General features: G+C 45.8%; 1 protein-coding gene across 3 annotated transcripts in view; it reads right to left on the reverse strand.

The window, feature by feature from the left end:
• The window catches only part of LOC139390154 (ATP-binding cassette sub-family A member 2-like), a 142051-nt gene that overhangs the window by 8370 nt on the left and 121234 nt on the right, over positions 1–12447 (reverse strand). For 2 of the 3 annotated variants that reach the window (XM_071137362.1, XM_071137360.1), the window contains exons 28-41: positions 9494–9731; positions 8319–8543; positions 7898–8000; positions 7321–7646; positions 6831–7044; positions 6521–6626; positions 6126–6237; positions 5752–5812; positions 4740–4914; positions 2121–2236; positions 1158–1305; positions 795–918; positions 475–607; positions 164–284 (exon numbers count right to left, since the gene is read on the reverse strand). In XM_071137362.1, the coding sequence (XP_070993463.1) occupies positions 164–284; positions 475–607; positions 795–918; positions 1158–1305; positions 2121–2236; positions 4740–4914; positions 5752–5812; positions 6126–6237; positions 6521–6626; positions 6831–7044; positions 7321–7646; positions 7898–8000; positions 8319–8543; positions 9494–9731 (2202 nt within the window). The remainder of the gene's footprint in view (positions 1–163; positions 285–474; positions 608–794; positions 919–1157; positions 1306–2120; positions 2237–4739; positions 4915–5751; positions 5813–6125; positions 6238–6520; positions 6627–6830; positions 7045–7320; positions 7647–7897; positions 8001–8318; positions 8544–9493; positions 9732–12447) is intronic. The other variant, XM_071137361.1, reaches the window with a different exon arrangement.

A 12447-nucleotide genomic window follows, 5' to 3' on the forward strand; every position in this document is an offset into this window, starting at 1 on the left:
CACCTTGTGAGACTCTGTTGACCTTGAATAGAGTGGGCTGGGTCTCAAATGGTACCCTGTTGGCTATTTAGTGAACCACTTTTGACTGGGCCCTATGGTGCACTAGATAGGGAATAGGATACCATTTGGAGTTAAATAAAGGGGATCTCTGTATCTGTCTGACCTTGGTGAGGTTGTCAATCTTCAGCATGTCGTTGTCAGCTTCTCCTCTCAGTACTCTCCTTCTCTCAGAGGCCACATCCTCATCATCATCCTCTATGGGCTGGCTGCTGACTGGTACTCTCCTGTTATAAAACACACACACCCTCAGGGACAGCATGGAACTAGAACGCTGCAGTGGATCTTTTTGGTGTAATACACACACACACGCAGGCACGCACACACACACACACACACACACACACACACACACACACACACACACACACACACACACACACACACACACACACACACACACACACACACACTCACGAGGGTTTCCTGAGGAAGTTGTACTGGCACAGGATGGTTATGAAGAAGCCTACAAAGCCCTCGATTGTCATGGCAACCAGCCCTCGAGTCACAATATCCCACTCAAATGGAGACTTGATCTTGTCAAACTGACCTGAGAGAGACATAATAAAGAGAGATTAAACTTTCTCAATTACTTTTATTTATAAAGCCCTTTTTACATCAGCAGTTGTCCCAAACTGCTTAACACAAAGTCTCAAAGTGCTATAGACTAAACATTATTAGCCCAGATATCAAATGTACTGCAGGTACTTGGAATAGCATGTAGAATATAACCGCACCTATTTTAGCATAGTACTCATTGATGTATTCGTTGTAGGCCATTTCCATCAGGCCGTGACCCAGGTTGTAATTTGGGAAGATAAGGAAACAGGACTTTAGGTAGCTGTTCACCAGTTTCAGATCCTGCAGAGAGACCAAAGCAGTGTGAGGTAGTCATGTTAAATATACTAGATCTAATCATAACAATATTGCTGGAACTGCTGTAGGGTTGCACATATCTGTTCCCTTTCCTAAAAATCCTGGTTGGAGGATTCCATATTTCCTGCTTAGTGATTCCTTGGAAACCTGGGAATTTTGGAAAAGTTACAAGAACTCTGCAACCTGTAACTGCTGTTATCCCGTCAACAGAGGAAGAAACACACCTTGTCATGTTCAAAGAGCTGCAGCAGGAAGGTGGCTACAGTGGCAGTGATTCCTATGAAGAGGTTGATGACTATGAGGAACACATAGGCCGTGCTGGGCACCTCGAACCAGAAGGAGGCAGGGTACATGACAGGAGTTATAGACCACCTGGAGGGAGGGAGGGAGCGAGAGGGAGAGAAAGAGGGAGGGAGGGAGGGAGGGAGGGAGGGAGGGAGGGAGGGAGGGAGGGAGGGAGGGAGGGAGGGAGGGAGAGAGAGAGAGAGAAAGAGAGGGAGGGCGAGAGAGGGGAGGGTGCAAAAGAGAGAGAAAGAGGGAGGGAGGGAGGGAGGGAGGGAGGGAGGGAGGGAGGGAGGGAGGGAGGGAGGGAGGGAGGGAGGGAGGGAGGGAGGGAGGGAGGGAGGGAGGGGTGGGTGGGTGGGGAGAGAGAGAGAGAGAGAGAGAGAGGGAGGGCGAGAGAGGGGAGGGTGCAAAAGAGAGAAAGAAAGAGGGAGGGTGGGTGGAAAAGAGAGGGAGGAGAGAGAGGGGGGAGAGGGAGGGGAGAGGGAGAGAGATACAGAGTGATATAACAGGTCATATTCATTAAGTATGCATTACAGTTTCTTGATATCGTCAAGGACAGTTATGCATAATGCATTACTGTTCTTAAAATATGTCATCAAGGGCACAATGTCTATGCTTTTTCCCCCCAGGTTCTGTCATAAATGATGATAGAAATGAAGAAATGGCTCCGGCAGCACCACAGGGGGCCCCTTGTGGCATTACACACTAGTGAATGTGACGACTCGGTTTCCTCTTGACAAGCTTTAACAAGTAAAGCAAGAAACTGTGTGTCCCAAATAACACTATATTCCCTACATACTGCACTACTATTCCCTATAGTGCACTATATAGGGGAAAGGGTGCCATTTGGGATGAACTGAGTGGGTAGAGTGTGGTAAGTGTGGTAAGTAAAGTACACTCACCCGTAGAGGAGGAAGAGAGAGAGGACCGCAGGGAAGTTGGTTGGGGATGTGTACGCAGGAAGGTCAAAGACAAACAGGATAAGGACACAGCACGTGGCTGGCACCAGGTAGTTCAGCTAGGAGACAACGAGAGACAGGAGAGTTTCAGTTAGATTGGCTTCCAGAAATACACAATATCTCTCAAACATTCATAGAACCATCTATGTGTGAATAGTACACAACACAAGCAGGAAGATGACAGACAGAATGACAATCCACAAGGAGGGGTTCAGGGTGGAAAGCAAAGCAGTAGCAAACTAAATTTAACCTTGTAGTTGCATCAATGTCTGGGGTCCAGTTTACTGTAGAAAACTAACTACCACCTACTGTACACTGATTAAGCTGTTCAGCGGTTTAACTCTCAATTAAATTACATTTCAATTTATGGGCTTTATTGGCATGGGAAACATATGTTTCTATAAACTATAAAAAATAACAGTTAACATTACACTCAAAATATTTCCAAAATAATGAAGACATTTCAAATGTCATATTATGTGCAAATAGTTAAAGCACAAAAGTGAAAATAAATCAACATAAATATGGGTTGTATTTACAATGGTGTTTGTTCTTCACTGGTTGTCCTTTTCTTGTAGCAACAGGTCACAAATTGTGCTGCTGTGATGGCACACTGTGGTAAATTGGATTTGTTTTTGAATTCTTTGTGGGTCTGTGAAATCTGAGGGCAATACGTGTCTCTAATATGGTCATACATTTGGCAGGAGGTTAGGAAGTGCAGCTCAGTTTCCACCTCATTTTGTGGGCAGTGTGAACATAACCTGTCTTCTCTTGAGAGCCATGTCTGCCTACGCCGGCCTTTCTCAATAGCAAGGCTATGCTCACTGAGTTTGTACATAGTCAAAGCTTTCCTTAAGTTTGTGTCAGTCACAGTGCTCAGGTATATTCGGCTACTGTGTACTCTCTGTTTAGGGCCAAATAGCATTCTAGTTTGCTCTGTTTTTTTGTTAATTCTTTCCAACGTGTCAAGTAATTCTATTTTTGTTTTCTCATGATTTGTTTGGGTCTAATTGTGCTGCTGTCCTGGGGCTCTGTGGGGTGTGTTTGTGTTTGTGAACAGAGCCCCAGGACCAGCTTGCGTAGGGAACTTTTCCCCAGGTTAATCTCTCTGTAGGTGATGGCTTTGTTATGGATGGTTTGGGAATAGCTTCCCATTAGGTGGTTGTAGAATTTAAAGGCACTTTTCTGGATAATGATTATTAGTGGGTATCAGCCTAATTCTTCTCTGCATGCATTATTTGGTGTTTTTTGATAGGTTTCCACACTACATTCCTTCCATCTATAGCATTTCTCTATATTATTCAGTTCCTTTGGCTTTGGTGCCTAATGATTGAGTATTTCTCTGTTCAAGTAGACTGTGATTTTGCTGTGATCTGATACAGGTGTCAGTGGGCTGACTGTACATGCTCTGAGAGACTCTGGGTTGAGGTCAGTGATAAAGTAGTCTACAGTACTACTGCCAAGAGATGAGCTATAGGTGTACCTAACGTAGGAGTCCCCTCGAAGCCTACCATTGACTATGTACATTCCCAGCGTGTGACAGAGCTGCAGGAGTTTTTGTTGGTTCTGTTGTCGTAGTTGTGACTAATGGGGCATATGGGGGAGGGAATGATGTCACCTCCAGGTAGGTGTTTGTCCCACTGTGAGCTGAGGGTGTCAGGTTCTTGTCCAGTTCAGGCATTTAGGTCGCCACAGACTTGTACATGTCCCTGGGCCTGGAAATGATTGATTTCCCCCTCCAGGATGGAGAAGCTGTCTTCATTAAAGTATGTGAATTCTAGTGGGGGATATAGGTAGCACACAGGAGGACATTTTTCTCTGTTGAGATAAATCCTTTTGAATTCCTAGCCAAATGTGAAATGTTCCTGTTTTGATTAATTTAATAGAGTGAGTTAGGTCTGCTCTATACCAAATTAGCATACCGCCTGAGTCCCTTCCCTGTTTCACACCTGGTAGTTTGGTGGATGGGACTTCCAGCTCCCTGTTACCTAGGGCAACCAGTGGGTCCATCTCCTCTATGCCACATTTCTTGTAGGATGACAATGTCTGTATTTCTGATTTATTTGGGGAAGTCCACATTCCTGCTCTTTAGGCCAAAGGCAGAAGACCTCAGGCCTTGGATATTCGAGGATCTGTCACGTTCTGACCTTAGTTCCTGTGTTTTGTCTTTTGTTTTAGTATGGTCAGGGCGTGATTTGGGTGGGTTGTCTATGTTAGTTTGTCTATGATTTTCTATTTCTGTGTTTGGCCTGGTATGGTTCTCAATCAGAGGCAGCTGTCAATCGTTGTCCCTGATTGAGAACCATACTTAGGTAGCCTGTTTTCCATTGTGTTTTGTGGGTGGTTGTTTTCAGTCTTTGTGTGGCTACACCAGACAGAACAGTTCCGGTTGTTTCTTTGTTGTTTTGTTGTTCAGTGTTCAGTTTTCATTAAATAAGATGAACACTCACCACGCTGCGCTTTGGTCCTCACCTTATTCTTCCCACGACAGCCGTGACAGGATCAAATAGTTTCTCACACACACACACACACACACACACACTCCACCCCACCCCCTCTTACCATGTCCCATACGTAGTTGGCCAGCCAGTAGATGACTGGGTCACATCCAGAGACAAACTGCAGGTGCTTCGCCTTGGTAGACTTTTCTGCCACTAGGAAGACCACAAAGCTGGCTGGTACAAAGGACATGGCCACGATGATGAAGATGGCTATCACCACATCAGTGCCCTGGAGCCTGGAGGGACAAACAGAGACTTAGTAAGACAGTGAGCGAGTCTCAAATGGCACCCTATATCAGGGGTATTCAACGCTTACACCCTGAGGTCTGGAGCCTGCAGCTTTCTTCTTCTACCTGATCATTAGTTGCACCCACCTGGTATCCCAGGGCTAAATCAGTTCCCAGGTCTAAATTAGTTCCTAGGTCTAAATCAGTTCCCAGGTCTAAATCAGTTCCCAGGTCTAAATCAGTTCCCAGGTCTAAATCAGGTCCCAGGTCTAAATCAGTTCCCAGGTCTAAATCAGGTCCCAGGTCTAAATCAGTTCCCAGGTCTAAATCAGTCCCTGATTAGAGGGGAACAATGAAAAAGATCAGTAGAACTGGCTTTGATACTCAGAGTTGAGTTTGAGGGCCCTTTATAGTGCACTACTTTCGACCAGGGCCAACAGGGATCTGGTTAAAAGGCCCATAGGGATCTGGTTAAAAGGCCCACGGGGATCTGGTTAAAAGGCCCATAGGGATCTGGTTAAAAGACCCATAGGGATCTGGTCAAAACGCCCATAGGGATCTGGTTAAAAGGCCCACAGGGATCTGGTTAAAAGACCCATAGGGATCTGGTCAAAACGCCCATTGGGATCTGGTTAAAAGGCCCACAGGGATCTGGTTAAAAGGCCCATAGGGATCTGGTCAAAAGGCCCATAGGGATCTAGTCAAAAAGCCCACAGGGATCTGGTTAAATTTAGTGCATTATATATAGGGAATAGGGTACCGTTTGGGACACAGCCTTGGTAAGACAGTTCTTTTCAGAGATATGCCACAGTTTAATATTCATTAACTGGATACATCGATTCTTACAGGTAGTCCAAAGAGAGCCTTGCACTGGTACGGTTCATAGGGTGGTTGGTCAGGGTGATTCCTGTGAGCCCAAACACATCAAGAAGAGGGGTTAGATGGGGGCAGATACTGTACAATCCCATATAAGATCCCCAGATACTAAGGAACCTTGGACATACATTTTCACATAAATAGCTACTCAATTCACAGAATCCTAGCATGAGTGCCAGTCTGTTTGTGCTATTATACCAACTCTCTGTCCCTCACATGTTTGGCTTGACAATGAAAGCAATTGACTTGGCAAGAACACAAACAGATCTGTGAGCAGGCTAACAGAACCCCATATACCCCAGGTAATATTATGCTTCGAAGTATGTATAGGCAGCCTCTCTCACCGTATGCAGCAGGGTTGCCCTTGTCTGGAGGCAGGTTGGCGCGCAGGATGGCGTTGTTGAGGACATTGAGATAGGTTGGCATGCTGTGGTACCCTTTATTATTGTACAGCACCTATTGGTAGGGGACAAGTCTGTCACTGACAATGACAGAGCAGCACAAATAGCTAAGTGTTATAATGACCCTGGACCCCAACAGCTAATGGGGATCCTAATAAAATACAGCAACAAAAAATACCATCAAACTGACACCAAAGTTGTGTCTCAAGTGGCACCTTATTCTCTTTATAGTGCACTTCTTTTGACCAAGGCCCAGGTCAAAATTGGTGCAATGTTTAGGGAATAGGGTGCCATTTGGGACGTATCCTGTCCCTTTAAGAAAATAGCCTTCTGCTCACCTGAGCTGATCTACGCACGGCTATTTTGCGAACCATGGGTGGATTATTTTTCCCAAAGGATGCTGGGACTGATTTCTGTATGTTGCCTACAGTGAGTCCTCCATATCTAGAGAGAGAGAAAAAAAATAAGAAACAGAAATGGAAAGAGAGAAAAAGACAATTGGATAGATTCCATACCTCTTCCCCTCTTTCCCTGTGTGTGTGTGTGTGTGTGTGTGTGTGTGTGTGTGTGTGTGTGCGTGCGTGTTTGTGTGTGTGTGTGTGCGTGCTTCTGTGTGTATGAGTCTAAGCCCATGCATGAGTGTGTTACCTGTGCAGGCGCAGTCTGTCAGAGGTGTAGAGGAGGTACTCTGACACGTTGCGCCCGGTGATGTCCACCAGAATGTCCCCAGTGACCACCTTCATAAGGGGCGGCCGCCCACCGACCCCACTGGGGCAGGAGAAGCCCGTCCCCTGCATGGAGCAGATACAACGAACCGGCTCCCGGATAGACAGAGGCAAGGTGGGGGGAGAGGTCACTGTTTCTGAGGACACACACAATATAGGGGGCAGGATTGTTAGGGAGGCTGCTGTACAGGACAGGAGAGTGGGTCAGCCTTGTTTCAACCAGAATGGCCCACACAGGACTCTATAATTGTCAGACGAGACATCATAAAATAAAGTAATATAATGTGATTAAAGTGTAAGTGTAATTAAATAATATATTGATATGATAGCTAAAACATTTGCCTACATACAGTACATATAAAGTAGCAGACATATTCTTTATCCTTTACCACCTGAGCCTGACAGAGACTTACCCCGTACAGTGGTAAGAGTGGCAGCAGTGAAGTTCCACAGTCTATCCTCAAAACGAGGGTCGGGGTCATCTGAGGGGGCTGGCGAGGGGGGAGGGGGTACGAAGTTGGACAGGGGCACTCCCTGGGTGAAGGAATCCAGACACATGGAGTCAAAGTAGCGGGCAGCTAGGGTTTTGGAGTTGTTGGCACTGGGGTTGAGTGTCTGTGCCAGCTGGTCCAGGGTGCTGTTGAAGGGCGTTTTGAGGACGCAGGTGGCGCCCACGCCAGAAGGCAGACGGAGCGTGTTCGCGATCTTCTGAGGGCTGGCGTCTGGGGACAGTTTACTGCTGAGGAGAGGAAGAACAGGAGGCTGTTGTAAAGTTACAAACACCAGCTTTACAACATTGGTGGCCTGTAGATTTGGACTAATGATTTTATGCATTATGGGTGATAACTGAGATAAGATAAATGAAAGAATAATGCTAGTTGTCAGAAGGAATGATATTATTTGGGATGTGTAAAAATGCCTTCACATTGTGTATATGTTGTCATGATGGTAATGAGTGACATAGGGCATCCTACTCCATGTCTGTCTGACCTGTACTGTGGGCGATCTTCGTTGGCGTAGGGGATGAAGTTGCCACGAGGCTGGGTGTAGTTGTGGTACTGGGATGGAGACAAGACCAATGGTGGCAGATCTCCTGAAGAACACAAGAACAGAGATCACATAAAGACAACCTACAAACACTGACAAACAGCCAAGTCCATTTGAACTTCAACTGTAGCTAGTTGAACTTGAGAAAAACTGTCTTTCTTGCATTCACACATGCACTTGCTTTTTTTCTTCCTGGCTGACTCTGCTGAACGTGGCTATTTTGAAGAAGAGTCGACTTGCAATAACTGTTGTGGGTGTTTTTTTCCCTTCTAAAACTTAGTTGAGTGCAGTGACTATAAGTCGCTCTAGATAAGAAGTTCTGCTACATGACTAAAATATGAATGTAAAATATAGTTGTCCTCACCGATGGAAGGCACCGACAGGGCTACGGTCATGGCCACACAGACGAAGAATGCAGGCAGCAGGATCTGAGAGAAAAGACCCTTGGTGTTCCTCTTGGCACAGTGGAACCTCTTCACGATGAGGCCATGGAATTGACGTAGCTTCAGCCACCAACCCTCCAGCTTGAAGCTGCCCTGGTCCTCCAGGACCACAGGCTGCTCAGGGCCAGAGGACTCATCCGCTTCCGCTAGATACACAGAGACATGGAGAGAGAAATGAACAAAGTCTAAAATCATCTCACACAATGGAGTAACATACCCTCATTAGCTCATCCAACCACACTGTATTTCATTGCACCATTTCATTGGTTGATGTGGTAAAATATCTTGTGTTCTTAATAGTGTTGCAAAGGGAGAGCAAATTACTGGAAAATGTTAATCAGTAAACTACCAGAAATGTAACTTTCAAGAAATATGTGGAATTTTATTACATGACATCTTGTGGCCTTTTTGGGTACTTTTTAATTACTTGTCTGTAATTACTGTATATTTGGCCCTCTGTGTGGCCTTAACACATGTACAAAAATATATATAGATAACAATCTAAGAAGATGATTTTTAAGGATTTTAAATGACAAAGCTGAAAAAGATTATCCTAAATATAAACCATCAAGTTACCATTGGTGTTTAATATGAAGGTTTCAGCATGAAATATAATTTACATATTTTTTACACACTTTTATTTATTTGACTTTGTCAATATGTCTTTTTTGTGAATGTTTTGGGGGTAAACTGGTGGCTGTAGTGAAAAAAAGACAATAGAGTTGCAGAGTTCATTGAAAATAATTTTCATTAATTAGGTTATTTTCTCTTGAACCAAATGGTCTACACGAAAGTCAAGGACAATATGGACACAGATATAAAAAACAAAAACAATAATATCTGTATATTAATTCCATTTTTAAGAAGTTATTCAAGTATAAATGACCTAAATTACCATAGATTCTGGTAACTTTGGTAAATTACCGGTAGTTTTTAACCCCGGTTCTTAATAACCTCTCTGGTTAAATCTAATAAAGGTAATAATGTTTTTCACTGAATTACACCCTCTCTATCTTATTCAGTCTATCGTATGACATAACAGTGGAACGCTACTCAGTCTAAGGGATTATGAGGGCTGGGATCGGTCCTCTCCTACCCGTCAGGCTGGTAGAGTCAGGGTCTTGTCCGTTGTCGAAGAGGGGGCAGTAGTCTCCATAGAAGTCTGTGTAGAGCCCCCCCTCGTCCCCCCGCACGGACCCCAGGGAGGAGGATGAGCGCAGGGACGACTGACTCTGGCTGAGCCTGGAGCAGTTTAGCAGGTTACTGAGCTCTACCCCTGGTCTCAGCACACTGCTGCTGCCTCCTGCAGGAGCCCCCGGCCCCGGGCCATCACCCTGCAGATAGGGATAAAGTCAAATAAATAAACATTCTGAACCAGAATGACCAATAGAGCAGGAGCCCCGGGCCATCACCCTGCAGATAGGGATAAAGTCAAATAAATAAACATTCTGAACCAGAACGGCCAATAGAGCAGGAGCCCCCGGCACCGGGCCATCACCCTGCAGATAGGGATAAAGTCAAATAAATAAACATTCTGAACCAGAACGACCAATAGAGCAGGAGCCCCCGGCACCGGGCCATCACCCTGCAGATAGGGATAAAGTCAAATAAATAAACATTCTGAACCAGAACGACCAATAGAGCAGGAGCCCCGGGCCATCACCCTGCAGATAGGGATAAAGTCAAATAAATAAACATTCTGAACCAGAACGGCCAATAGAGCAGGAGCCCCGGGCAATCACCCTGCAGATAGGGATAAAGTCAAATAAATAAACATTCTGAACCAGAACGACCAATAGAGCAGGAGCCCCCGGCACCGGGCCATCACCCTGCAGATAGGGATAAAGTCAAATAAATAAACATTCTGAACCAGAACGGCCAATAGAGCAGGAGCCCCGGCCATCACCCTGCAGATAGGGATAAAGTCAAATAAATAAACATTCTGAACCAGAACGGCCAATAGAGCAGGAGCCCCGGGCCATCACCCTGCGGATAGGGATAAAGTCAAATAAATAAACATTCTGAACCAGAACGGCCAATAGAGCAGGAGCCCCGGCCATCACCCTGCAGATAGGGATAAAGTCAAATAAATAAACATTTTGAACCAGAACGACCAATAGAGCAGGAGCCCCCGGCCCCGGCCATCACCCTGCAGATAGGGATAAAGTCAAATAAATAAACATTCTGAACCAGAATGACCAATAGAGCAGGAGCCCCGGGCCATCACCCTGCAGATAGGGATAAAGTCAAATAAATAAACATTCTGAACCAGAACGACCAATAGAGCAGGAGCCCCCGGCCCCGGCCATCACCCTGCAGATAGGGATAAAGTCAAATAAATAAACATTCTGAACCAGAATGACCAATAGAGCAGGAGCCCCCGGCCCCGGGCCATCACCCTGCAGATAGGGATAAAGTCAAATAAATAAACATTCTGAACCAGAACGGCCAATAGAGCAGGAGCCCCGGGCAATCACCCTGCAGATAGGGATAAAGTCAAATAAATAAACATTCTGAACCAGAACGACCAATAGAGCAGGAGCCCCCGGCACCGGGCCATCACCCTGCAGATAGGGATAAAGTCAAATAAATAAACATTCTGAACCAGAACGGCCAATAGAGCAGGAGCCCCGGGCCATCACCCTGCGGATAGGGATAAAGTCAAATAAATAAACATTCTGAACCAGAACGGCCAATAGAGCAGGAGCCCCGGCCATCACCCTGCAGATAGGGATAAAGTCAAATAAATAAACATTTTGAACCAGAACGACCAATAGAGCAGGAGCCCCCGGCCCCGGCCATCACCCTGCAGATAGGGATAAAGTCAAATAAATAAACATTCTGAACCAGAACAACCAATAGAGCAGGAGCCCCCGGCCCCGGCCATCACCCTGCAGATAGGGATAAAGTCAAATAAATAAACATTCTGAACCAGAATGACCAATAGAGCAGGAGCCCCGGGCCATCACCCTGCAGATAGGGATAAAGTCAAATAAATAAACATTCTGAACCAGAACGACCAATAGAGCAGGAGCCCCCGGCCCCGGCCATCACCCTGCAGATAGGGATAAAGTCAAATAAATAAACATTCTGAACCAGAACGACCAATAGAGCAGGAGCCCCGGGCCATCACCCTGCAGATAGGGATAAAGTCAAATAAATAAACATTCTGAACCAGAACGGCCAATAGAGCAGGAGCCCCGGGCAATCACCCTGCAGATAGGGATAAAGTCAAATAAATAAACATTCTGAACCAGAACGACCAATAGAGCAGGAGCCCCCGGCACCGGGACATCACCCTGCAGATAGGGATAAAGTCAAATAAATAAACATTCTGAACCAGAACGGCCAATAGAGCAGGAGCCCCGGGCCATCACCCTGCGGATAGGGATAAAGTCAAATAAATAAACATTCTGAACCAGAACGGCCAATAGAGCAGGAGCCCCGGCCATCACCCTGCAGATAGGGATAAAGTCAAATAAATAAACATTTTGAACCAGAACGACCAATAGAGCAGGAGCCCCCGGCCCCGGCCATCACCCTGCAGATAGGGATAAAGTCAAATAAATAAACATTCTGAACCAGAACAACCAATAGAGCAGGAGCCCCGGGCCATCACCCTGCAGATAGGGATAAAGTCAAATAAATAAACATTCTGAACCAGAACGACCAATAGAGCAGGAGCCCCCGGCCCCGGCCATCACCCTGCAGATAGGGATAAAGTCAAATAAATAAACATTCGGAACCAGAACGGCCAATAGAGCAGGAGCCCCCGGCCCCGGCCATCACCCTGCAGATAGGGATAAAGTCAAATAAATAAACATTCTGAACCAGAACGACCAATAGAGCAGGAGCCCCGGGCCATCACCCTGCAGATAGGGATAAAGTCAAATAAATAAACATTTTCTGAACCAGAACGGCCAATAGAGCAAGAGCCTATTTCATGTTTCTGTAGCGTGAGGCAGCTTGATGTACAAGTACACCCCCTGGACAGGACACAAGTCTATCGAAGGGATGAGGGATGGGTAAGTTAGACAAATCAATTAATTA

This window comes from Oncorhynchus clarkii, chromosome 30 (assembly GCF_045791955.1).
Source record: "Oncorhynchus clarkii lewisi isolate Uvic-CL-2024 chromosome 30, UVic_Ocla_1.0, whole genome shotgun sequence".
In the NCBI taxonomy this organism is placed as follows: domain Eukaryota; kingdom Metazoa; phylum Chordata; class Actinopteri; order Salmoniformes; family Salmonidae; genus Oncorhynchus; species Oncorhynchus clarkii.